Source organism: Zeus faber (genome assembly GCF_960531495.2).
Source record: "Zeus faber genome assembly, chromosome: 1".
NCBI classification, from domain to species: Eukaryota; Metazoa; Chordata; class Actinopteri; order Zeiformes; family Zeidae; genus Zeus; species Zeus faber.
In genome coordinates, this window is record NC_137193.1 from 48,075,437 (window position 1) to 48,101,203 (window position 25,767).

The 25,767-nt window shown below is 42.2% G+C and overlaps 4 protein-coding genes across 4 annotated transcripts; 2 read left to right on the forward strand and 2 right to left on the reverse strand.

The window, feature by feature from the left end:
- The first annotated feature begins 1,335 nt into the window (after nucleotides 1–1,335).
- Nucleotides 1,336–4,924, forward strand: ctbs (chitobiase, di-N-acetyl). Its single transcript, XM_080000816.1, has 7 exons — nucleotides 1,336–1,502; nucleotides 2,198–2,336; nucleotides 2,655–2,863; nucleotides 3,062–3,233; nucleotides 3,316–3,413; nucleotides 3,868–4,029; nucleotides 4,397–4,924. The coding sequence occupies exons 1-7, from the start codon at nucleotides 1,383–1,385 to the stop codon at nucleotides 4,583–4,585; spliced, it is 1,089 nt and encodes a 362-aa protein (XP_079856942.1). The 5' UTR covers nucleotides 1,336–1,382; the 3' UTR covers nucleotides 4,586–4,924.
- Nucleotides 4,925–5,070: 146 nt separating this feature from the next.
- Nucleotides 5,071–12,417, reverse strand: spata1 (spermatogenesis associated 1; the record flags this gene model as incomplete). Its single annotated transcript, XM_079997010.1, has 12 exons — nucleotides 5,071–5,443; nucleotides 5,617–5,715; nucleotides 6,312–6,487; nucleotides 7,024–7,149; nucleotides 7,230–7,326; nucleotides 7,496–7,568; nucleotides 7,661–7,814; nucleotides 9,974–10,361; nucleotides 10,915–10,968; nucleotides 11,378–11,495; nucleotides 11,905–12,011; nucleotides 12,358–12,417. The coding sequence occupies 12 exons, from the start codon at nucleotides 12,415–12,417 to the stop codon at nucleotides 5,294–5,296; spliced, it is 1,602 nt and encodes a 533-aa protein (XP_079853136.1). The 3' UTR covers nucleotides 5,071–5,293.
- A 971-nt stretch (nucleotides 12,418–13,388) lies between these two features.
- On the forward strand, nucleotides 13,389–16,514 carry LOC307239483 (guanine nucleotide-binding protein G(I)/G(S)/G(O) subunit gamma-5). The gene is made up of 3 exons (XM_080012872.1): nucleotides 13,389–13,567; nucleotides 15,689–15,831; nucleotides 16,275–16,514. Exons 1-2 carry the CDS (start codon nucleotides 13,490–13,492, stop codon nucleotides 15,812–15,814), a joined length of 204 nt encoding a protein of 67 aa, XP_079868998.1. The 5' UTR covers nucleotides 13,389–13,489; the 3' UTR covers nucleotides 15,815–15,831; nucleotides 16,275–16,514.
- Nucleotides 16,515–16,636: 122 nt separating this feature from the next.
- Nucleotides 16,637–25,631, reverse strand: rpf1 (ribosome production factor 1 homolog). The gene is made up of 9 exons (XM_080012859.1): nucleotides 25,379–25,631; nucleotides 25,170–25,226; nucleotides 24,693–24,773; nucleotides 23,971–24,066; nucleotides 21,728–21,881; nucleotides 20,690–20,772; nucleotides 18,634–18,815; nucleotides 18,178–18,304; nucleotides 16,637–17,049 (listed from the first exon to the last, which is right to left on the reverse strand). Exons 1-9 carry the CDS (start codon nucleotides 25,589–25,591, stop codon nucleotides 17,008–17,010), a joined length of 1,035 nt encoding a protein of 344 aa, XP_079868985.1. The 5' UTR covers nucleotides 25,592–25,631; the 3' UTR covers nucleotides 16,637–17,007.
- Nucleotides 25,632–25,767: the final 136 nt, after the last annotated feature.

Below are 25,767 nucleotides of genomic sequence, written 5' to 3' on the forward strand. Positions count from 1 at the left end.
ATCCAAATGCCCATCTGGTTAATGAAAGGCTATGTACCATGTGCCTCACAGGTGAGTATTGCGTCATGTTAAAACAGAAAGATAATTGGGTGGCGCTTTATTTGAACTACATCTACATGAAGCACTCATGGTGGACTCATGGATAGTACAGTAACATCGCAGCCCAATTACATGTCATTTTGCAATATTCATTAAATGTTTTCATTACAGCACTCCCCCTACAGACACTCTGCCGACTGCCGTAATGTAAACTTGTTACTGTACCATCCATGAATGCACCATGAATGCATCATAAAGACGTTGTTCTAGTGAAGCATTAGCAACTTCATTTCTCTTTTTCTTCTTTCTTTCTTTGTCAACAACGCTGTGCTGCAAAGCGCCTCGCCACACTGTTTCTCTGATCATTAATTAATTGGTAATCAATATTAATACTTATTTATTTATTAATAGGATATATTTATATATTAATAATCCTATATTTAATTATGTCTTTTATTCTCATGATTGGCATAAGTCTTTTCGTCTCTCTCGTCAAAGTCCTCGCACGCATTTTGAAAGCTTAACAACATTTGCAAAACTCTTCTCTTTGTCTTTTTCCTGTCTTAATACAGGGTGTTAGTATTGTTTCGACACACAAACTCCACTTTCCCCACACGCATCAACGCACAAACACAAAAGCCGTTTCTGTCTCAGAACCACAGCAGTTTACAACCGGCTTGGAGAGGGCACAAAAAGGCTCCTTTCTTTTTTTTTTTCTCGACACAATGGGCCTTGTTATCCTTCTTTCGTCTGCAAACTAGAGGTGGAGGGTAGAGGGCTCCTCCATTCTTGCCTTGTGTTTTTCTAGGCTTCCATTTGTAAATTCATTTGCATCTTTTAGGCCTTTTGTTCATTCCACCGCTTTTCGGCAGGATATGGCATTTGATTACTTCCGTTGCCCTTTAACTTTGATCTTTTTCATACTTTCTCGGGTGCGGCGGGTTAGGTTGGTGACATTGCGTTGTCTTTGAAGCTCGAGAAGATTATTCATCACACTGCACACACATGCAGTCAAGCGGCGACGGCGACCAACGCACGCACGCACGCACGCACGCATGCACACACACACACACACGCGCACACACACACACACACACACACACACACACACACACACACACACACACACACACACACACACACACACACACACACCAAATCATTTCTCCTTTCTGCTGCTCCCGTTAGGGGTCGCCTCAGCGGATCATTGGCCTCCAATACCTTTATCGAATATGTCCTATTTCGCTCTCCGTACCAATTACGTCATTTATTCGCGTAAGGCGGTTTGTTGGCGTATTGACGCAGCAGCGGTTCCTCTTTCGGGCGGAGTTCCCTGTACAAACATGTCCTTGCTCCTGGTCGTTGTTGCAGCGGCGTGTTTGGCCTCGCCGGCTCAGGCCAACGCGTGTCCGTGTGAAAGGGCGGAACAGTGTCAACAAATCCGAGGCGGAAGGGACTTTGAGGTCAGTTGGCGAGTTGTCTTCACAGACGAGAAGACGCCCACCGCTCCGGGGAAGGGTTCGCGTCTCCTCCGGGTGCCAAACCAGCTCTTTGCTGCCGCGTACTGGGCCAGAGTGCGGAACACTCGATTTGGCAGGAGAAAAAAAACAAAAAAAACCCAAAAAACCCCAAAACATTTTACTCATGAAATTAATTGTTGGAATTGGTAAAATACTTGTTTTTTAAGAAACTGATAACAACAATATCTAAGTGCTCTTCCCCTAATGATATAAACAAATGATTTGTTGTGCCTACTGCGTCCCCTGCATTGAATTTGTTCTGGTTCTAAGAGGGATTCATGTGTGAATCAGCAGCAGCAAACTGTTTTTCACTATTTCGTAATTAAAGAGCTAAACAAAATAAAGCATCAATGAAGTGTACGTAATCCATTTGGATCAATTGTAGGATTGTTATTTAATTTTTGCATTTGGATTAACTATGGAATGACCTGTTGCCGTTAATTTTGCAAAGTTTAATTTATCTTAGGAGTTAGGAGTAGTTGAGGGCGCCATGAACATGTTTTATTTCTCTGGATCTGCAATTGTCACGACAAGATAAAAATGTGTTTTTATTTCTTTGAATTTCTTAATATAGTGTTACATTACTGAAATGATCAATATCAGCCATTCAACTAGTTAATAGCCCACTATGTTTTCAGGTATTTGTGTTTGATGTGGGAGGCAAAACATGGAGGTCCTACAACTGGAACATGATAACGACAGTTGCAACATTTGGAAAATATGATGTGGAACTCATGTGTTTTGCACATTCAAAGGGGGCCCGGGTGGTGCTCAAAGGTAGAGTGTCCTGCCTCACACCACTTAAATTAAACCTGGTTTCTTCACTCCTGATTTCATTGAGATGTCATTTTACAGAGGTTCATCCTTTTTCTGTTTCATAACTGAAGGCTGGTTTCTTTGCTGGGACTTGAATTCCCCCCGGGCATGAGTAAAGTTATCTTGATGAGACTAACTCAGAATATCATTTAGATGTTTTGTCGTCTCGCATCCTACCCTGTTCTCGTTTCTATTTTATACTACTTCCTGTTTTTTTTCCCCTAACTGTTTGGATCGCCATTCTGCTCCTAACCTATGTGTTTGTATCTTTCTATCAAGGGGATGTTTCTCTCCCTTCTATTGTGGACCAGGAAAAGAGGACGACATGGATCACAGAGAAGGTTGCCTTGGCCAAGAGACAGTTTATGGACGGAATCAACATAGACATAGAACAGGAGGTGGTGGAGGGCTCTTCAGAGTACCATGCACTGACTGCCCTGGTGAAGGAAACCACCGAGGCCTTTCACCGGGAGATCCCAGGCTCACAGGTGGGGGAAATTATTAAATAGCATCAACTAATAAGAATAGACGGCTTAGAAGAGGATGGTCAACATGGGGGCACACTTTATAGTCAAGACCTGAATTAAATTGATATTAAACTTAAATATCTTGTTGGTTTTGTTTTCATTTTTTGACTCATTATGTGAATTCTATCCTGTTGGTATTAACTTACTCCTAATCTCTAGGTATCATTTGATGTTGCCTGGTCTCCATACTGCGTGGATAAGCGTTGCTATGACTACGCGGCCATTGCCGAGTCCTGCGACCTGCTGTTTGTGATGTCCTACGACGAGCAGAGTCAGATCATGGGAGATTGTATCGCGATGGCAAATGCCCCGATCGTCCAAACACTGAGAGGTTTGTTGTACAATGCACAAGGCACAAACACACACTCATAGATTTTATAGTAGCATAATATTATAACTTATTGTTTTACCAGGTTATTACCAATATTTAGATCTGAAAATCGATCCGAAAAAGCTTGTGATGGGAGTCCCGTGGTATGGATATGATTACACATGCCTTGACCTGTCGCAGGTATGATATTTTTAATTTGAATCTAAATCAAACAATATTAAAAGGGACTTATTATCTAGAAACTCACTTTTTCAGTACTTGTGCACATACATTTGGGTCTCTGATGGGCCTACGAACACACAAACTGTGAAATAAGACATTGTGTGTGTGTGTGTGTGTGTGTGTGTGTGTGTGTGTGTGTGTGTGTCGAAATTAGGTAGACAATTATGTAGTAAATCTTGGAATCGTGAGAGTATGTAGAGAACAAAATATTTAAAAATGATGAAAGGACATGTGGATTGTGAGTACTGTAGATGTGGACAATCTGGTATTCAGTTATTTTTTCCTGACACACACACACACACACACGCGCACGCACACACAACCCATGGTTCCCACTAATCATTGTCAGGGTTCAGGGCTGAACTCTTGAATTTGCAAAGTATGGGTTGGTAATTCAGTCTGGTCTCGTTAGGAAGGGGTGTGTTCTATCGCCAAGGTACCGTTCCGTGGGGCTCCCTGCAGCGATGCAGTGGGTAAGCAGAAGGCCTACAGCTGGATCATGAAGCAGCTTAACAGCTCTCTGTCTGGCAGGCTGTGGGATGAGCAGCAGCAGGCTCCCTACTTCAACTACCAGGTACGTGAGGCACAAAAGCTTGAGTAAAAGTTGGCATCAATGAAGAGTCTTTACTGCAGAGCTGAGAGATGCTGCGCTCAATACTAAATAAATTACATTTGGACAACACCAGCTGCAATTTCTGGCAAAAGGCTTTTAGTTTGGAGCGCCATAGCCACCGCGACTGACCACTATGGAACTTCCACAACAAAACCCTTTACCCGTTACACATTGTGAGGTAATAAAGTATTCATGCATTCCAAAGGACTGGGACATTTTATTAAGCCTTATTTACATCACAAAGCGCTGCCATTGTTCATGGTTGGCTGCGGGCCGACAGTATTCTTCCTTCACGGAATTCGTATCTCTATTTTCTTTACCCTCCCAGGACCAGAATGGACAGATCCATCAAGTGTGGTACGACGACCCGGATAGTATCGGTGCCAAGTCAGGTTTGGTGTCATATAAAGGGTTGAGGGGCATTGGCATGTGGAACGGCAACATCTTGGACTACAGCGACGACCCGGTTGCCCAGAAACAGACAACAATGATGTGGAATGCCCTCGCTCCATCCTGATTGGGACACTCCAGCGATGCTGGGGATATTTACGCTAGCTGTAAAAACATAGTCCCCATTTGCTGCTCAGTCAATATAATCTTTTGTGAGGTTAGGAGGGCTGGCGCTTTGCATGGTATTCCCCGTGTCTTCCAGGACACATTCTTCCGTTTACTGTGGCTTTTATTGATGTGGTCTCAGATTGTCAGGCATCGCATTCGAATAAGCACAGTGAATGTGCTTCTGAGAAATACTCAGTAATTTTGCTATTGATTCTTGACCAATCAGTGTCCATCTATAGTCATTAGCACATGATCTTTGCGCTTCAGTATTTTTTAAATAAATATATATTCTTGGAAATCATTAGTTGTTTTTGTAAACATTTTGACAACTGTTTTTGTTCAACAAATTTTATTCTGATGACGTTTTCCCAGTGAACAGACATGTGCTGTCACTAAGTAGTTGAGAAGGTATTCATTGTCCACATCCAGAATATTAACTTTATCACCAGTGCAATGTGAGCGGATACCTGTGTAAAAAGTAGAAAAGTATACAAAATCTAAAGGTGTTAGAATAGTAACAAACGGCGCACAGCAACACGACACCATGCACTTGCTAGAAATGGCTCTGAAACACTTCAATCCATGCTACTGGAAAGCCTAAAGCCATTTGTCTGGAGAAAGCAAGCCTAGACCAGAGACTTGCTTCTTATTGTCCCATATGTTGAAATTATTTTCCAGTATTTTGAGCTTGTGTTCTGTCCCGTGTAACAAGTCCAAAACAAAGTGAGGTGATGGGTCCGCAGTGAGTGGTCTGGCTCTTCTTCTGAGCCAGTTCAGCCTTCAGCGCTCTGAGCTCCGTGGCAGCTTGTTTCCTCAGCTACTGGGGCACACAGGGAAAGAAATTATACTCTGTAAATGTGTTCTCAAAATTATTTTCTTAGTGATAAAACTACATTTAGGACTTTTTTTTTTTTTTTTTTTTTTTTTAAACGCTGTGTGATTGTGTGTACGGCTTATGGAAGAAAAAAACATGCAAATAATACCAGATACCTTAATCTCTGTCACCAGTTTCATCCTGGCGTCTTCCACCTGCCTCCTCAGGTTGTCAGTCTCATGGCTCTCTGTCATTATCTGAATGATGAGCTCATTCTAAAATATAGAGAATTTGATTTATTAATAGAGCACCGGAGGCTAAATCAGTGATTAATAGCAGAGGCCATGCCCCAAATATGTGAAAATGCCATGGAACTAACAATAATAATGAGTGATATTAGCTGTGGTGTGGGGATGGTGTGGTTTGAGCAGCCACACCTGTCCTGGGTCTATGCAATTAGGGACCCAGGATCAGTGTGGCTGCATACCCGTTTCTCGTTGGTTGGTCTTACGAGCAACAGGTCAAACCCCCATCCCCACACACACTCAGGAGACGAGCCCTTGTCATGATGTGTCCATTTGCTCCTGGGCTTATTCCAACTAGCCCTCTCTACAATAAACTGGTGTGTCTACAGCCCCGTCGTCTGTCTCTCTGCTGGAGGTTCCTGAAAACACCACTTGGGTGGAGTGTGGTCGGCGAAACTGCCACATTAACTAAAAAAGGGAATTTGTTTCATTTTACTTCATTAATGCTAGAACTTTTGTCACATTAAATCGCCCAAAATGTATTCAATGAGGAAAAATGCACAGCAGTTCCCTCTTGATGCTTCTGTAAAAACGACTTACAATCAAGATGGACTTTGTGAACAAACCTTGGTGGATGATCTGCCCGGGCGTCGTGGTTTACCTCGGCCGTCTCTGGCCTGTAACTGGTGCAGGAGCTTGTTGTAGAACGTCTCAACCTCCTGGCGCAGGGATCTCAGCGTGTCTTCCAGCGGCGCCGTAGCCTTCTTTGTCTCAAAATACTTCTTTTTCCAACCGTCACGTGCTTAGAATGAAGAGGGGGAGACAGACACTTGAACCCATAGGGGCGATGTCGCAGATGGGGTGCAATCTACATCAGGACTTAAATAATCCTACTTAAATGAATTCAGAATTGAAAAGTGCCTTTGAGACGTTGCTTGATTTAAGATGAATTAGTTCTAGACTAGGAAGTCCAAGGCTAAGGTCATTAAGGGCTAGTCGGGTCCTGCTGTCGGGTCTTGGTGCTGATGATCCGTTTTCTCTCGTCAAGGTCGACCTGTCGGCCACATCCATTAATCCAAAAATAAACTTGCCTCTGGTCGAGTGTAATTTAAGCCTTCAGTTGTACCTCGATTAGCTCTAATAATCCTTCTGGAAATCACATTTTTTTGAACTAGAGACTATTTTTAAACCGTGACAGATTAAAAATATGATTTAGTCTGAGATTAGGTCTAAATTTGCCTTCACAAAACCGGCCCTTAGTGATATAGTCGTTATTGGATTTTTGAAGTCCAAAATACCGAGTTGGAGAAGCACCCGTATGCCTTTTGTCTTCCTCACCTTGATTCCTGCGGTGCCTGTTCTGGGCCAGCAGGTCTTTCCCCTTTCTCAGTAGCTCTTGTCTCGTCCACTCGAGCTCCTTTCTCTTTTCCCGCACCAGCTTGATTTCTTCCATGAGTTCATCTCCTTCCAAAAAAAAAAAAAAAAAAAGGATGTCAGCTGCCTCAATGGAAATACCATCCCTGCAAATCCAGGCCATGTCTTACTGTTTGTGTCTTCACGCTGGGCCAGGGCCTGGTTTGGGACTCGGCCTTGAGAGACACACTGCATAGGCCTGGAGGACTTCGAGGAATTCTCCAGAACCTTGCAGTGTCAATAAAGAAAGGTTTAATTATTGATTAATTATCATTAGTGTATTTTCCCTTCTCATTTGTGTGTTTGTATTGTGTTGAAAGCCTTAATAAATCATGAATGATCAAAAAGAACAGATAGAATGTGTCATGATGAATCAAGAGTGTTGAAGACATTTTACCATTTCATTTGGTTTATTCCTGACAAACGTCCTTGTCTCTGTCTGTCTCTCTGTGTCTATTGAGTTCCTCATCCTGCAATCAGACACAGTTTTCTTTTCTAGATTTATTTACACAGGGTTCAGTGGAAATGTGGTGTATTCTGTATTTCTGCTGCAGTCCAGCACCTGTTTTGGGTTTGGGAGAACCCAGAGTGTCCATCCTCCACTGACTCTGGAAGTCCTGAGTCTCTGGCCGCTCGGCTCCTCCTGTTGATCTGCTTTCTCCATCCTGAAATTTCTGCTTTCACCGGCAGCTCCTTCACCTGTGCTGAATCCACTCCTTAATATGGAAATGGTTCAGGTAACAATTTAACAATCTGACCATTTTCCACATTCATAATAAAAAAAAGATGACATTTTAAATATATTAAAAATATATATATTTTGCAAATTTTGCAAGACTCTTCTTTTATTACATTTTTATCTAATTCTATGCCCTCCTATAGCTTTTTAAATGGTTGTGCTCCTTCCAAACATTTGAAATATTCAGTATAAGACATTTCTTATTTCTTATAATAAGTTATTAATAAGGTGATGTGGCGTAGCCCCCTGTGGTTGCCTGTGCCGGCGCTCCGGTTGACTTTTGCACATTTTAGTATTTTTTTCCGTTTTTATCATGTTGTACGCCAAAAAAGCGAGCAGCTTCAAATACCTGGGAGTCCACATCACCGAGGACTTAACATGGACTTTACAAACAGACACTCTGGTGAGGAAGGCGAGGCAGCGTCTTTACCACCTCAGCAGCTGAATAAATTCCGGGTCTCGGTGAGGATCCTTAAGTCCTTTTACTGTGGAGCGGTGGAGAGCATCCTGACAGGCAACATCACTGCCTGGTTTGGGAACTGTACTGCTCAGGACAGGCGGGCCCTGCAGAGGGTGGTGTGTTCAGCTGAACGTACCACTGGAACTACCCTCCCCTCCCTGCTGGACTATACACCAGGAGGTGTAGTAGCAGAGCCCGTAGGATCATGAAGGATCCTCATCACCCCAACAACGGACTGTTCCAGCTGCTGCGGTCAGGCAAGTGCCTCCGCAGTCACACAGCGAGAACAGAGAGACTGAGATGGAGTTTTTTCCCGCAAGCCATTAGAACTGTCAATGCTGACCTCACCAGGGGTCCTCACTGAGCCACACACATAGGCTCCACTACCTTCTGTACTGTATGTAGCATACTGTACCGCATACTGTGTCACTGTTCAGGGTTGTTCAGTGTTACCGTATTGCTGCGCCGTACTGTTGTATACTGTGCTGTATAATCCCAAGCACTACCTCACTTAATCCACATGCCACTTTAATGCACATATCTGTATATACATAATTGCCTATTCCATATTCATAAGAATATTCCTTATATCTATTCCATTTTATCTCATTTTATTTTATTGTATTTTATTTTATTCTATATATTTTTACTTTATTCTATAAGTATTCTACTTACTGGATTATGTTTTAGGAGTCAGTTAGTTGGGCTATTAGAAAGAATTTTTTCCTAGGACATATTGTGTGTTATCACCGGGTGCGTTGCATTACATTTCACTGCATATATGTATGAAAGTATGTATATGTATGTGACGAATAAACCTCTTGAATCTTGAATCTTGAATAAGGATTTTTTTTTCAAATGGATGTACAGTATAGCAGTTTGGAACAAAACACTTTATAATTATGAAGATGAATGGAAATTTCACTCAAGAGAATTTGTGTCAAACATTATGAGAAACTCATTGATTTTCTTATTGTATGACATTTAGTGTTTACCCCTATTTCTCCACTACAAACACAACTGGCGGTGCACATGCATGGACCTCCAGCCACGTCTAAAAAAAGTGATCTGGTCCAAATGACGGTGTATTTATAATGTATTTATTTACTTGTATAAGTAATAAGTTAAGTAGGTTTTACCCCTCCGGTGTAGAGTGCCGGTCCTCATAAGGATAATTAATGTCGAACTCACCTAGTTTATATGTATTATATATATTTGTAGGTATAAAATCCAGCACGAGACACGTTGTTTCTGGAAAATGTTGACTACTTTTTTTTTTATAGTGACTTTTTATAGTTGGAACATTGAGAGCAAGTCATGCTTCTGTGTGAAGAGGCTTGTTACAATTGTGTAAAGAAAAGTTTTTCTTTCATTGGATATTTCTATTGTTTTAAAAGCACTGGTTCGGCGAAACGTAGAATGATTTCGGTTTAAAACATTTATAGGTATATCTTGATGCTCTGTTGTGTTTCTTTGTGAGACATGCAGAAAATAATTCTCAATGTTGCCCTTCTAAAATGGTTTTCAATGAAGAATCCATGACACAAAATGAATTATTAACTCAAATTAATCTTAAATGAGAAACGTTATCAGGTCATTTCAGAGAGATTGAAGGACGAGAGAACAAACTTTTCCTCCCAATGTCAAAAACAAAACAGCTACTAAATTTCATTTACCTTTAATTTGTGATGTCACATGATTCCGGGGCCTCCTGCTGTGGGACCCCTTGTGTGTCCAGTGGGGCTGGCCGGAAGAGGGGGCCTCTCCTCCACCCAGTTCTTCACCGTCCGTTGAGCTGTAGCTCCCTTCATCCTCTTCCCTCTCTTCCTCATCCTCCTCTTCATCAGGGCTAGGAAGAGGAGGTGGGGGCGACTGCTGGGAACCCTGGGGGATCATCGGAAACCTGAGTGGCTCCTTGGTCCCTGCTGGCAGGCTGCAGGTCTTGCGGGGGTCATAGGTTTGGTGTTCTGGGGAGCTGCAGCGGGTCTCTGAGCAGAGGGACTGGGAGCAGACGCTGCTGCTGTGTTCTACAGTCGGCAGGAGGTAAAGCTCTGGCTGGGGGGCCTGTGGACACACGCAACCACTGACAGAGGGCCACTGACACACAACCACAGACACGGAACCACTGACACACAACCACTGATGGGCCACTGACCATCCAATAATAAATTAATCTGCTAAATGTAATAATAATAACAATAATATGTTCATGTTCACCCTGCTATGATCCAGTGTCCAGTACTGTATTTATAAAAAAGAAATACTATATATATAAAATATTTTTGTATGCTACCATTTTTTCTAGTTTATGATTGTTCTTACTTTATTCTTATTGCCTAGTTGTTCTGATTTGCAATGCTGCAACACCACAATTTCCCTCAGGGATGAAGAGAGTACCGTTCTAATCTAATCTAATCCAATGTAATCCAATCCAAATAATGTAATCTAATATAATCTATCAAATGTAATCTATCTACTCTAATTTATCTAATCGAATCTACACCTTTACATCTTTGATGTTGCTGTCCTCAATTTCTCAGCCTTACTTTCAGTTTTGTCTTTATTAAAGATTACAAAGAAAATGTAAAATTTTAATTGAGAGGGCTAGAATACATACATACGGTGGAGCAAATGTTTTCACTTTTAGATCCCTCTCTTGTTTGTTTTTGACCTGTAAAATGTGAGAAAGCAGAGTCACGGACAAGAACACTGTAGCAGTTCCACCTGCCACATGCCGTCCGAGTGGCGTTTTCAGGGCCCGCCAACACAGAGACACAGACGATGGGGCTGAAAACACAGCAGTTTTATTGTAGAGAGTGGGCAAGGTGGAACAAGCCCAAAGATTGAAACATGTCACGACAAGGGCTCCTCTCCTGTGTGTGTGTGTGTGTGTGTGTGTTTGTGTGTGTGTGTGTGTGTTGTGTGTTGCTCGTTGATTACTCTAACGAGCAACAGGCGTACAGCCACCCTGGTCCTGCGCCCAATTACCGAAACCCAAGACAGGTGTGGCTGCTTAAACCACACTACAAATACACAAACACACATACACAGTATGTACGCAGTGTATGCACTCTACTCACCAGTGCTAAACTCCGCCCCACACACTTAAGAAAGGAGAATTTTTCCTCCATTATCTCTGTTCCCAGGAGAACTCTGAGTTCGCCTCTCAGAGTCCTCAGGGTGATTTCAGGATACGCCCTGTAGACCCAAGTCAGCAAAATCAGTTTGAGAATAGACCTGCGGTGTATCACTGTGAAAATGAAAAAAAAACCAACAAAAACAAAGCAAAAGAACTGTACAACTGCGCGCTGTATTACTGTGAGAGAGGGAGAGAGGGGAGCTTCTGCATAATTTTAATGTTGAAAACCTGAAAAGCAGGTTTTTAAGCTTTTAACTTTTGGCTTTTCTTAATAATCACGACACCAGGACTGACTTGTAATCCATGAAATCTATTAGACATGAAAAAAGGAAATGAGATCGAGTATCTGTATCAGTATAATGGTTTAAAAACAAGATAAAACTATGGTGTAGATATATGTAAAGTTACGTGTTTGTGCATCCCTCTGGAGCTGGAGTTTAAGGTGCTGAACTCTGAAGACGTTCCTACCTGATGAAACCAGCAGATATGAAGCTCTGGATTGCTTCGGCAGGAAGTTTATTCAGCTTTACGTCCCAATGGCCATCAGGCACATACAGCACATGGAGCTCCACAAACTCAACATGGAAATACAAGACATTTATGATAGGCCTTGTACCAAACAGGAGACTATCCTGATGTGGCTCAGTTTAAGAGATGTGTTCTCAATCTCAAACCATTTTAAAACCAAAGAACTGTTATTTCGACCCCCCTAAATTACATAACATTGAATAACTATACATTGTGCATTGAGGAAACTTTTATTTATCTAATAATTATCTAATAATATGTGAATTCAAGTGAATTCAAAATAACAGATAATGCAACAGATGTATGGATTTCGGTTGAATTCAACTACACATTGCAATGTCTGAGATGTTGAACAAAGATATTACAGGTAAAAGCTTCATTCTGTTTACAAACCTTGCCACTTTTAGCTCTTCTTTCCTCCGGATGTCGAAACGACTCACACGACAGTTCCATCCTCACTTAAATTCCACATTCGCGACAAAATGCAACAATAACAACAACAAATGAATGGACACAAACACAAAAAAAAGAGCCGTGCACAGTGAGGGTCTGGTTGTTTTCGGGGACTGCTTAGTGACGAGCTGATGCATTGAGAGAAGCAGAGGAATTTATTTTATGAGAGAGAGGGAGAGGGAGGGAGAAGGAGATGGAGAGGGAGAGGGGGTGGGGGCACTGGTGTTCAGTCTCCTGAACAGTGGTGGGGGTCTGGGGCACGTACTTGTGAAAAGTTCAAGTTAAAGAAGCAGCAGCTATTTGCTTTTTTTCCCCAGACGTGTCGATGGGAAAGATAACCCACATTGTTTATGTCTGGAATGCTTTTATTTTACTGTTTAGGACATAATGACAATGCTGGTTACCTACGTCAACAGAAGTTTCGGGGGGATTCTATCTTGAATCTAGTAAAAGTGGCCTGTGCGTTGAGTTGAGATGAAGACCATCTTTTATTTCATATTCATTCATTGTATTTGATATCATTTATATTTGTAAATGTCGACCGTTTTCTGCTTGAAATCATCGTCATCCACTTCATCATTTGTCATTTGACTTGCGAGCTGAAAACCAATAAACATACTGTCGAAAGTAAAAGTATTAGTCTTATTCTGAGGCCTGATATAACAAGGCCGATAATACGGTATAAAGTTCGACTGTACCATTGCTATTTTGTAGATGAGCGCTCATGCATGACTGTTTTTATTCATTCATTCATTCGAAACTCGACATTCGCTTTGAAATTGACCGGAGTGGAAGTGGAAAATCTCCTCAACTCAATCCGCTTGAGAGACGCGGTAACTTTCCTGCCCCGAGCGTCGCCGTGCGTTTCCGCGCGGCGTCCACCAGAGGTCGCTGCCGCCGCCTCCTTCGATAAAAAAAAAACAAAAAACAAAACAACAAAAAAACCTCCGGACCGGAAACGCACGTTTGAGGAAGCGAGAACCGCCGCAGCAAAGTTTTCCTTCCGTCTTCCGGGACCAGAGAGAGGGGGAGAGGGACGCGTCGAAGTTGTTGTTTTTTTTTTTAAACAACGATGTCGGCGTCCAGCGTCGTAGCGATGAAGAAGGTCGTCCAACAGCTCCGCTTCGAAGCGAGTATAAACCGAGTGAAGGTGCGTGAGACTGGGTGCCGGGCTCCGGTCCGACGGCAAGTTCGGCGTCCGAACCGAAGCCTCACAGTGGAACGCTTTTACGGTCGGCGCTAAAAGTGTCAGTCCGTGAGATTGTTTTCTTAACAATTAGATACTGGAGGCTTCACTTTGCCGTCTTTTTTCTCAATGAAGAACCATTGAATGTATTGGCGTTACGTATGAGCTCCTCCGTTGTCTCCATTGTTGGTGGCGGCGGCGGCGTCCGCCTTTCCCGTTGAGCATGCACTGAGGTGCCCCCCCCCCTGTGATTTCGCAAAGGTTAATTTGTGATTGTTGTGGCTAAAAGTGCTCGGTTTTTGGCTGTGGATTTTCTCGAAAATTGTCATGCGGTTTGTGAAGTTGTATGCGGTTATGACTTTGTATTTCTCTCTCTTTAAACTTGCAGTTTCGGGAAATTCCTATAATGTTTTATAGGAATTTCCCGAAACTGCAAGTTTAAAGAGAGAGAAGGGGGGAAAAAAAGACAAACCTTATTTATCACGTCCTATGATAATATGATTTATTGATGTTACAGAAACGGCTGTAAATATCGTAGTGTCCGTACTACTTAAAAAAATCACATCTCTAAAAGTTGCTTAAAAAAAGAATACTATGATTTGCTCGGATTCCAGTAATATGTCTATAAAGTATGTTGGTGTGATCTGCTGCCAGTGAGGTGGGCTATGTCTTGTCAGGGGAGGTCGAGTTTTGAATGGAATTCCAGGACTTGCGTTGTAATCCCAGCCTGGTTCCACTATCTATTGGGGTCAGTCAAAACCTTGCGAGGTTTTGACTGACCCCATCACCAGCCAGTCAGACCGACGAAACGCGCGGCGCATGAGCGATCTACCTCAGATTATCTTATTTGTACTTTATTTGAAAACATCACGTCACAAAAGTATATCAAAAGAAATCCCATATTGTTACAACATTCAAACGACCTGGAAACGGGACTAAACAAACAGTCGAATAGTTTGCCATCGGAGATGATCTCGGTGTGGCCGCCGTCCGCCAACGTTAGCCAGCAGCGTCCTTGTACGACATCGTTAGTCACGGTGAACACGGTTCACAAAATGGGATTCTTGTGCGGGAACCTTCTCCTCGCCACACACAGGTAGTGACGGCGAAACGAGGCTTCCTGAAATGTTGAACCCTTTTGAACCATTGGAGTGAAAATCGTGTCGCTGCTCGAAGCGTCGTTCACAGCGGTCGTGGGCGACATCTGCTGGTGCAATAAATGTAGTACAGCAAACCCGACGACTACCGAGTATAAAATGTATGAACGCACTGATTGACGTGTGTCGTGAGCAAGGTTTCGTCCTCCTACACAGTAGACCCGGGTTGATTCCCCTTGTGTCAACTACTCATACTTGTTCATTGACTTGAGTTTTTTAAATATGTTTCAAACTTGATAATAAAATCTCGAGCGAGTATTCTTTTTGACAGTAAGTGCAAGTACAGAAGAATAAAATGGCTTAGGGTTTATCGGATATGGAACGTGCTTCCGGACCGACTTATTCGGTCGTGGTAATTCAGGAAAGGGTTGTTAGAAGTATTATGCCCTTATAGCCCCGGTAGCCAGCCAGTTTCATAACTGATACGCGGCGAATCAAAGCAGTCACGTAACACTGAGGGAACAAAGCAGTAGTTGCTTCAAACATCGTCATTCACGTGATCATTCCCGTCACAAAAGCAAGCTCCGAAGCAGTTGTTCAGTTGGAATCACTTTGCGAGTTGGATATGCACGTCAAGGCTTCGGTGCCGGGCGTAACATCTCTAACAGGGCAAGCTGATAAATTAAGCTCTTTCTAAATGCAGTTGGAAGAACAGCGAAAACATTGTTGACAAAGTCCAACAGTGCACACTTTAGTTTTATTGCTGTTATGACATCTTTTCTACCAAACCTGACGCTATGGATGTATCGGGAGCCACCAGTGTTGTTCTGTCATGTGGCTGGACGGATTGAGTGGAACCACCGAGGGCCAACCCCAGACCCCGCGCTGTATGCGCATGGTCTGGCTCTCGCGAGGCTAGTGTGATCCAGGTGAACAGACGTTTTGTTACCTCAGACGCATTTAACATTTTTGCCATGGTGCTCCACAGGTGTCGCAGGCGGCGGCGGACCTGCAGCAGTTCTGTCTGCAGAACGCCCAGCAGGACCCGCTGCTCACCGGCATGTCATCCAGCACCAACCCCTTCAGGCCGCAGAAGGTCTGCTCCTTCCTATAGCCCACGCCCCTTCCCTGGTGAGTAGCTGCATGGGGGAAAGCATAGGCAACGCCCCGCCCTGGCGTGTAGTTGCGGGGGTAGCAAGTACAAGTACTTTCAAGTATCTGTACTTTGGGTATATTCATTTTTGTAGACTTGACTTTTACCCCACTACATTTCAAAGCAAATATCATTTTTTCTATATAGATATACTGTATATCTCAAACAGCTGATTTAGGTTTGCTCATTCATGATTTATTTGGTCCATATCCTTGTAAATGACTGACATTACCATTTAGTATTTTATCATAAATTGTAATCAGGATCTAATTCTGTGTCAGCGTACTCCTTCCACCAGTGATAGTTCCCCAAAACAACAGCCCCAATGCATAATCCAGTGACACATCTTATACCACTAGTTTATTTTGAACACAAAGCCATTCTTATTCCTGCAGTAAATTAATCACTTCATTTCATTCAGGTTTCTTGCTTCAAGCTGCCTCCTCCTCCTCCATTTCATCAGTATCTGGACTGTTCCAAGGTCCAGGATTTTAAGACATCAACTAACCAGAATGTTTTGTTTTTTACTTTTGATATATAAAAAAATAATTCATCTCAAGGTGCTTATGATCCTAACCTACTTAGTAGCATCTAACATACACTCAAATGTGTTTTGAATTGTATATTTTTCATGCGTGACAATAAAATTTATTAAATCTTGTATATACATGTTTATTGTGAAATTCCACAATTGCAAACATTAAATGTGTAATTTATCCATGATGATTACTTGGACAGGAAGAAAAGCGATACCGATATTGTATTTGAGCTATTGCACATAGGACTGTGCTCTTCTCTGCATACAAATTTAGGATTCTACATCTTAATTTACACACTGGCAAAGACATTTTGGTGCTGAGGCATAGATGTATAGTGTACAACTTGTCTTTATCACTGAGAAAAGTGATCGCAACCCCCCAAATAACATTACAGAGGGTTTAAAACTTAAATACTTCCATGCGGGCCTCCTCAGCTTGTTTTTCGTGGCAACGGATGAAACCATCGCCGAAAATTCAAAATGACACCACGTGTAAAACCAGCAGCTCACGGTAGAACACGAAAAGCCGAAACGGTCGTGAAAGATCCATTGACTCTTCAGAAAACAGAGGAGAGAATCCTTTGTTCAACCAATGAGGAAAACAGTCGCGACACATTCACAGATGGAACTTTCTTCTGCAGGCGTCCATTTCATGGCGCTGAAAAAACAAGACAGTTCACTCATTTATGGTGTTGAGCATGTGTGCACTCAGTTACTAAACGGTCAACATTCTTTAGATTACACAATTTATGCTGCCAAATTCTATTTCTCAAACAGTGTGAATTGTATGACCACATTTTGGTAGTTAGGGCCGTCATGACCACGAATATTTTGTTGACAATTGTCAAGAATAATTACTAGGGCTGCGCTTGACTAAAGATTTTCGCTGTGCTACATTACAGATTAATACAAAACGTAATAACCAGCCTTTAAAATAAAAAAATTATTTATAAGCGCTGTGCGCACGAAGCAACCCGCTTGTTACTTACACTGGTTAAACTTATTAGGCCCTATTATTCTATAAATGTACACATTTAATTGACATTTGGACATAATTTTGCAGTGAAATGTCGCGTACGGAAGATTGTTTTCCCGTGTTGGCGTCCCCCATGGGGCGCATTTCTGGTTACTCCTTCCCGTTCCTGGCCAGGATTCCTGCTGCTGGCTTTACAACGCCCTTATTAGGCCCCCAATTTGTTTCAAATTAAAAGCCCTCTATTGTTTGACACAGGTCCAGCCATAAAAGTTTGAAGGTTAATTTTGACAAGGCACAGCTCCTGAATGGAGTTTAGTCCCCCACCCCCACGAGGCTGGGACCAACTGACCAATGAAAAACTTGGTCAACTATTTGGGGGCAGCCCTAATAATGAGTAACAATTACGTTTTCACTTTTATGTTCATAGTATGCCCCCATCAGAGTATACAAATGTAATATTCTAATAATACAGGACTACATATTGTACAACACATAGGAGCATAACATTTCAGATACAGTCAATTAGCCCGAACCCAACTGATTGAAAACCACCAAAATCATTCCATTTATTGTGGAGTTTCCAAAATTGGTTTAAAATCCTTTGAATTATGAATGGAAACATAATTGTGACGTTCAACAATAATAAAAAGATTGTCGCCAACTCAAATAATTGTGATTATGTAATTTTGACCGCTCCATGAGAAGTCATTGTGACAAGATATAGGTATAAACTGTAACCTAAAAATACAAAGCGGAGGTTCTTTGAGCTCAACCTGCAAAGTAGTATAAAAAAACATCCCAAAGACTCACCTTAAGAACCCACTCGTATTCTCCAAATTTAGAGTCGAAGGTGCCTTTCTGCAGCGAGCGGAGCTTGAGGGTGAAGCGTGGTCCCAATTCCTGAATGCCAACTCTCTTCTCATTCTTGAATATGTATCTGACATTACGGAATAAGAGCATTCGCTTATAAACATGTGGAAATGAAAAACGTTATTTCCAAATAAATTCTCTTTGGACGGTGAAAGAAAAAGTGAGCTAGAAATATAACACCAGGAACAATGCTTTTAAGGAATCTATTTTACAGCATTTGGATACAACAAACTTTGACCGAGAAAATCAGAAAGCAAGACGTCAGTAAGGTACAGTCACGCGGCCGGCGACAGGGCTCCAGCGTGTCGCCAGGTGCACCTGGCTTTTGTGGGCGTGTCGGCTCAAAATCGACTGGCTGTTGTGGGCACGTCTAACAAAAAATAAATAAACCCTTACCTGTGGAACCTAAAAAAGATGAAATCTCTCTGGTTGTGAAAGGTGGCGACCTGGCGACCCCCAAACTGGGGGTCGTGCGGGAAGAGCGCGGCGAGCAGACGCCCCACGCTGTGACCCAGACGCGTGGTGAAGTTGTTCAGGATCACCTCAGGGAAGTGAAAGGTCGGCTCCTTACCTCGCCTCTGCAGAGACATCAACACTGATTATATTATGACCCCGAAACAACTGCAGGGACTACCTGAAATCAAGACCGCTTGAAGTTTTACTCAATTCAGACATTTGTGGAAAACGCATAAAAAAAAAAGTGAACTTATTCTAAACCAAGATAGTGTAGGTGTGACAGGTTATGAATGTTATGCACCGTCATGAGGATTAAAAACTACGAGAATGTTGCTGATGAGCTACTTCACATAGGAAGTGGCACATAGGCTGTGCTCTTCTACATGTGCAAATTCACACACTGGCAAAGACATTTGTGCTATGCTATCTTTACCTTTTAAAAATCTGAATGAAAACTTTGCAACTATATGACGTTAGCCAGTGCAGGTTAAAATCTGGATCGAGGTGTTGACGCGGCATGATAAATGGAATGATGAGGAGAAATCCAGGGATTTGTTTCACACTAAAACTGGAACTCGAAATGCAATTACTGAAACTCACATACCAAATCTGCAAAATTGCAAGCGCAATTTCTGCTTTACACTCAGTTCAATTCTAAATCACACTTTTTGCAAAACACGACACACAGTAGATGTGTAACGCAACGTAGTTGATCTGTAACGGATCGCTCCCCCCCACCACTCAGCTCACGTATGATTTGATGTCAATTGCAGAATTTAACCATCATAGTGAAAGTTTTACTGCCACTGTTCATTTTTAAAGTATTGATTCCATAAATCTCGATGCAGCGTTGCAGTGAAAAGATAAACAAGACAGATGCATGCTTTGTTTTACTGTTAAGCGTTATGATCGGTTTTAGGTACGTCGCGCTGTGTTGCTGCTACTTTACGACTTTATATAGTAAAGCAAATGTCGCCGCTGTGCGTCTGCTCCTCTGCCACATTGGAGCGTTCAAGATCCACTAGTAAACAACATACCAACATACAATGTGTATTGAGAGATGCAGACTTCTCTACAAAACCGACTGTAACTCGCCTAATTCCGAGCCGATTTCCATGAAATTCAGTTTGTTATTAACGCGAGAAATTGAACATGGTACTGGAATTAAATTCAGTTATTGGGGGCGGATCTACTCGTACTCTGCATCAGGCACAACATTCAGAATTAAAATGGCTTGTGTTCCTTTGGAAAGCAACGCCAACCATTATATAGAAATTGGCAACAGCCACTCCTCGCAGGTTCAAACACTGGCTGCTTAATTGTTCACTTTGAAATCAGAGCTTTAGCACTAAGCAGTAAAAAGGCTGAAGATGAGCTCTCCTGTTTTGGAGGAAAATGGAGGTCAACATAGGTCTTTTTTTTTTTTTTCTCCTTACATTTTGCATTTGTTTGTCTTTTTACAGCGCAACTTTTATTTTTTTACTGAATGTTTTTCCTGGGTTTCTCCTGTTGGGTATGTGAAGTGTTAAATACAAAACACAAGTGTTCCAAAATAATGCATTTTGAAAATACTGTAAATAAAATGTTTGTTACTGTACTTGCATTTGTGTTTGTTCATATACACACACACTGGATATTTGAGTAAATGAACATTACTGTAACAATCTTTTACAACTGGCGAAAGTGCAACACTGAAAATGCAAAAGGCATAAGGAAGAAAGATCTAGAAAACTGTAAATGGGTCGTGCTTATGGCGATTTACATCGTAACTCGATCAAGATAATCAGGATACCGTGTTCAGTTATCTTTACGGGGGCACTGATTAAGCTCAATATCCCGGATAGGAGAATAATGCCAGTCGCTACACGTTCACAGGTGGAACTTTCTTCAGCCTGGTCCATTTCAGACATTTATTGTGGAAAATGTAACTTATTCGAAACCGAGATGATTGCGTTGTGTAAGATATGCAGAGAAGAAAGTTTCCAACTCGACTCGCCTTGAGCTCTTTGCGTAGTCGTGCGCTGCTGACTTTGAAGTGTGCTGTTGGTCCATCGGGGAGGTGACAGAGAACCATTCCATCTGATTATTAGTGAAGGAAGCTTTTAGAAAACAAGCCACACCATTCCCATCATGGAATAAGGGTCCAGAATTTGTCTTACCATTTCATGTATGGGCTAATTGAATTGCACTTGAGACACGGCACCTTTTCTAGTCCAGGGGCACATAGGTGCGTCACATCCACCCAGTCACACACGCATGTAAACATTGATGGCGGAGGCAGCTGCCATGGAATAACATCGCTCCGGCAACGTTCAAGTATCAGAATAACAGTAGTTTATCATTTACTTATTAAAAAAAAAAAAAGGTTCAAAGCACACATTTGCCTTCAATAAAAAAAAAAGTGACGTTCTAAATGATTCAAGCTAACCTTTGGGATTAGGACCTTGGAGACTAATATTCAACACAGCCATGCAAGGTGGCAGCCAACTTGCTTATGAGGAGCGGTTAGGGGTTAGGTGTTTTGATCAAGAACACTTTAGTATTTTACCAGCAGGAGGAGGATGGAACCTGGGAGTCCTGACGTTTCTTTCCTTCTTTTTTTTTTTTTTAATTGTTGATTTTTGCTTAATTCTTCATTCTGTTACTGTTTAATTCTTCAGGTTTCTTTTTGATTATCCTGCCATATTGTTGTGTACAGTTAAATGAGTTGCTATAGTTCACCCCCCCCCCCCACATTATTATTCTATTGTTTGTTCTTATTGCTGCCTACTGTATTGTGAGCTGCTGCGACATGGCAAGTTCCCTCCGGGGATGAATAAAGTATCTATTTACCAGACGCCCACTTTATCTCCTGAGCACCCCCCCCCCAAATGGGTTGGTTGGCTGGCAACGGGCCACTTTTTAAAATCCATTTATCTGATTACTTGTTGGGGAAGCTACAACTAAAGGAAGCAACAACTAAAAGGACACACATCTATACTTTTGACAGAATACAACTTAAAGATCTCCTCCACTGAGTTTCTCCAAAGGATACTGGGGACTTTGCGGTCCTCATTGATGACCATGAGATAGGTGAAGCCCCTGGAAACGCACTGTGGAATGATCCTCTTCAGGGCAAGGCCTCTCCTGTAGTACACATGGGCGTCTGGGATCACTGTGGCCAGCTGCTCGCAAAACCGAACTGTCCTCTGATAGAAATACACAGAGCAATGAATATTTTCAATCAATACTACTCTGGTCGACAGTATTTAACAACTTCCTTTACAATTTAATTTGTCGGATGGGACGAACTCCACCCTTTCAGCGATACAAACAGACCCCTTTATATCATTTTCATAAATGCATACAGATCCAAATTATTTTCAACAATTACCCCCGTTTGTCATACGCACTTCATCAGCGTTCCTCACACTACAGCTCCTTTCACACATGCAGTCTTTACCAGCAATTTTCAGGGGTCGATATTCCAGGAAACCTGTTCCAGCAATTTCCCACCTCAAGACCTAGCAACATTTCCGGGGGAATTTGCCGGGGCAGCTGTGTTGTGAATGGAAGCGGTAACATTGGCGGAACAAGCTTGTGAAGTAGAGGTGGAGCTGAATCCGAATACGGTATCGGCAAAGCATAATTAGTGGGTTTTTACGAATATTTTATTTCGTACAAATACAAAAATATATATATATATTTATTAAAAAAAAAACATTCAGAAAAATGGCAAGGCTGAACCACGTCGCCCGGCTGCAAAGACGAGAAACTGAAATGCGTCCATTCTCTACGGAGACATCTTTATATTTTTAAATTTCATTAATTTTCTTCTTAAAAATGCCACTCAGACACTAGATGTGTCTTATGCCTGGCAATGTCCGATGTCATGCTTCTGTATGTATCTGCCTGTGCCGACTGCAGAAGGAACGAGCGGACAGGGAGAAGGAGAACGGGTGGAGAACGGGTGGAGAACGTTCCTTTTCCGGGAGCACAGAGTGGAGGACAGGTGGAAAATGATCACACCGATTTAATAACATTGGGTTAGGGTTATTGCGCAGGACACTTTCACCCGCCTCCACTTGGGCCATCGGGCGTAGATTTGCTTATTTATTGTCTTGTTTAGTTATTTCAGGATTCCTTTCATAGGTATATATTTTTTATGTGCTTGCTACATCCACGTACATCCTCCTTGTGCGCTTAAGTGAATCAGTCTCATCCGTGCTTCGCTTTACTGCTCAGTCTGTTGCTCTCCAGCGCAAGGGATGCAGACTGGGACTGCATAACTGCCGATCCTGATCCGTTCAAAAAAGTAAAATAAAGGCCGATAACGGTCGGGCCCTAGAACTATGTGTGAGAGGGGCTTACAAGAAGTGACTGAGATTTAAAGAGTGATTTCCTGATATAAAATATTTGTTTTGATGCAACTATCTATAAACTGTTGATACTTTTCAGTAAAGTAATAAAAATGTACAAAAAGTGAAAGCGAATTTACAAACTCCTATTCTATGGTTAATATCTATATGTTGTACACACTGTCAATGGGGAAAGCAACGACGTTAATATATAAATAAATAATAAATTTAATGCAAATGTTACTAAAGGATCTTCTAGAAAACTGGGGATACAAAGCATTCACTAGGAAAAACTTAGTTTGATAAAACGCTCAAAAGCTCAAACAAATTTCAATGGATGTTGCTTCCTGCTTATGGTATATTTGGCTTGAAAACATGTCATAATTAGTGAAAAAAAAATGATAATTAAGAATTTGAAAATAAAAAAGGCAATGTTCTCTCATGCTCCTTCTTTCCAGTGCACAAAAAAAACAAAACACCCAGTAATATCCGGAATTTGTAATTAGTTGGAAAGGTTACATCCGGGTGTAACTTCCAGGAAAATGACCCTGCACACAGGCTTTTATCTGCTCTGGCTCCAATGGAAACAGGACACATGGGTCCAGACACAAATCTTCACCCCCGATGCGACGCACGTTTTAGTTTTGGATGCTGCTGCATAAATAGGCAGGAATACCTGTGTGTCCTTCGATCATTGCATATCCGATTTAAATAAAAAGACCGAAGTAGAACTGTCTAAAATTGCACTTCTCAGAAACGTATTGATTAAAGTGATGTTTCGGTCAAAGGACTTTATATTCAATTCAAAAGCTATAATTCTCCTACGCAGCCGTCCCTCTCCATCTGTGTGTGAAAAATCCTTTTTGTTACCGTCCATATAAACAGAGAGGTGAGGTTATTAAAAAAAAAAAAAAAGAAAGAATGAAAAGCTGCCACTCACCCCTCTTGGCCTGTCCGATGTTGTGATGAGCACTTTAGGGCTGGTCAGTCCATTAAAGTAGGCGGAGAATTCATCAGTCGCCTCATCGAAGGCCACCTGTAAATGACATATGCCAACATCACAAAGCAAGCTCACCCTAAACATGACATTTTCTTCTGACTGACAGGGAGGGGGAGGCACGGAGAGGGAGCGATCGGGCAACGTTTTGCGCACCCGTCTCACTCTCAGATGGTACCGAAGCTATGCGTGTCAGCAATGCGTGCGCCAGCAATGGGGTGCCCGCGATCAGTGCGCCAGAACAGTGTTTTTATTTGACATATCCTAATGGAACGAAACCGTGTGTGATGTAAATGTAAACAGATATTGTGTTCAAATTTCATATCACTCCTGTAACTTTCACCAGCAAAAAAAGGAAATACAAAAATAATATATTTTTTATTTTATTATTTGCAGTGATGATGGACAGTAATGAGCTCAACCCATCGCTGGGGTTGTGGTAATAGTCACAGTCCTTGTTGCACATGTCACCCCCATGCCTTGTATTCAATAAATGGATTGTATAGCCTATTTATCTTTTACCATGCAACAAACGTTTTAGTTTTTTTGTTTTTTTTTATATAATATATATTTTTAATCCTTTAACTGATAGTATTGATCCATCAGAATCCTTATTGTAGGTAAATGGCTAATTATTAATATCCCTAGAACAGCCAGTACATTACCTCTTCATCTTCTGGATCCACCGTCGTCTCGTCGTACACCCGCTGATTTTCTATTGTCTTGGGTATTTCTTTAGGCGGGGCCTGAGTTATGGGAAGGTGGTTGAGGAATTCACAGATTTTACAGAATTCAGTTTTAGGTCCACACCAGCATCACATACTGTGAAGCAGCTTAGAGTTGTTGTCAATTGATACTTTATTCATCGCCAGACGGAAACGTCACTGTCATAAGCACCAATGGGCAATAAAGACAACATGTAACAGAAATAAAATGTGGGGGAAAAGGGCGATATGCAAAAAACCTCAAAGTGAAATATCGACCTTTATATCGATAGGTTTGCATAAATACATATTCATTCTCTCTCACACACACACACACACACACACACACACACACACACACACACACACACAAACACACACACAAAATGGTACAACCATAGTAACACCCAACCAGCCCGAGGAAAAATGAGTACTCACCTTGTCACCTAAAGCCTCCCTTTGCTTTTTCCTTGTTTTCCTGACCTGCATCTTAAGCTGAAAAGCAAATAGGAAATTGTAAGCCTAGTAAACCTAAATCACATACACAACGAACAGAAAAGAACGGCAAGGCAGAATTAAAGCACCGAAACACCGCACAACATGAGCAGGCAGTGGTATAAAAGCACAAGGGCCACGCCGGCTGGTACCTTCCTTTTCTCCAGCTTGAGCTTCGTGAACATGAGGTGTCTGCGCTGTTTGTTTTTGATCTCGGACACAGAGAAGGAGGGAGGCAGCGCCGCTTCGCTCGGCACCGCGATGACTTCGCCATCGTCCCGTCCAGGGCCGGCCTCTTTCTTCGGCCTCTTCGCGCCCTTCTTCTTGCCTTTGAGGCGCTTTTCGGGAACACCGGCCGCGTCCATGCCGCGATGCGAGAGCGGTTCCCTTCGCTTGTGTCCCGCATGCGCCGGGTGTAGAGGCGGCGACTTCCGCTGCAGAGGCTGCTCGGCTTTGGAGCCCCTCCCCTAGGGGTGGGAGGCGTAAGTGCAGCCGCCATACAAGTGGTGGGGTCGGATCATCAAGAGGTTCCAGGGGGAAA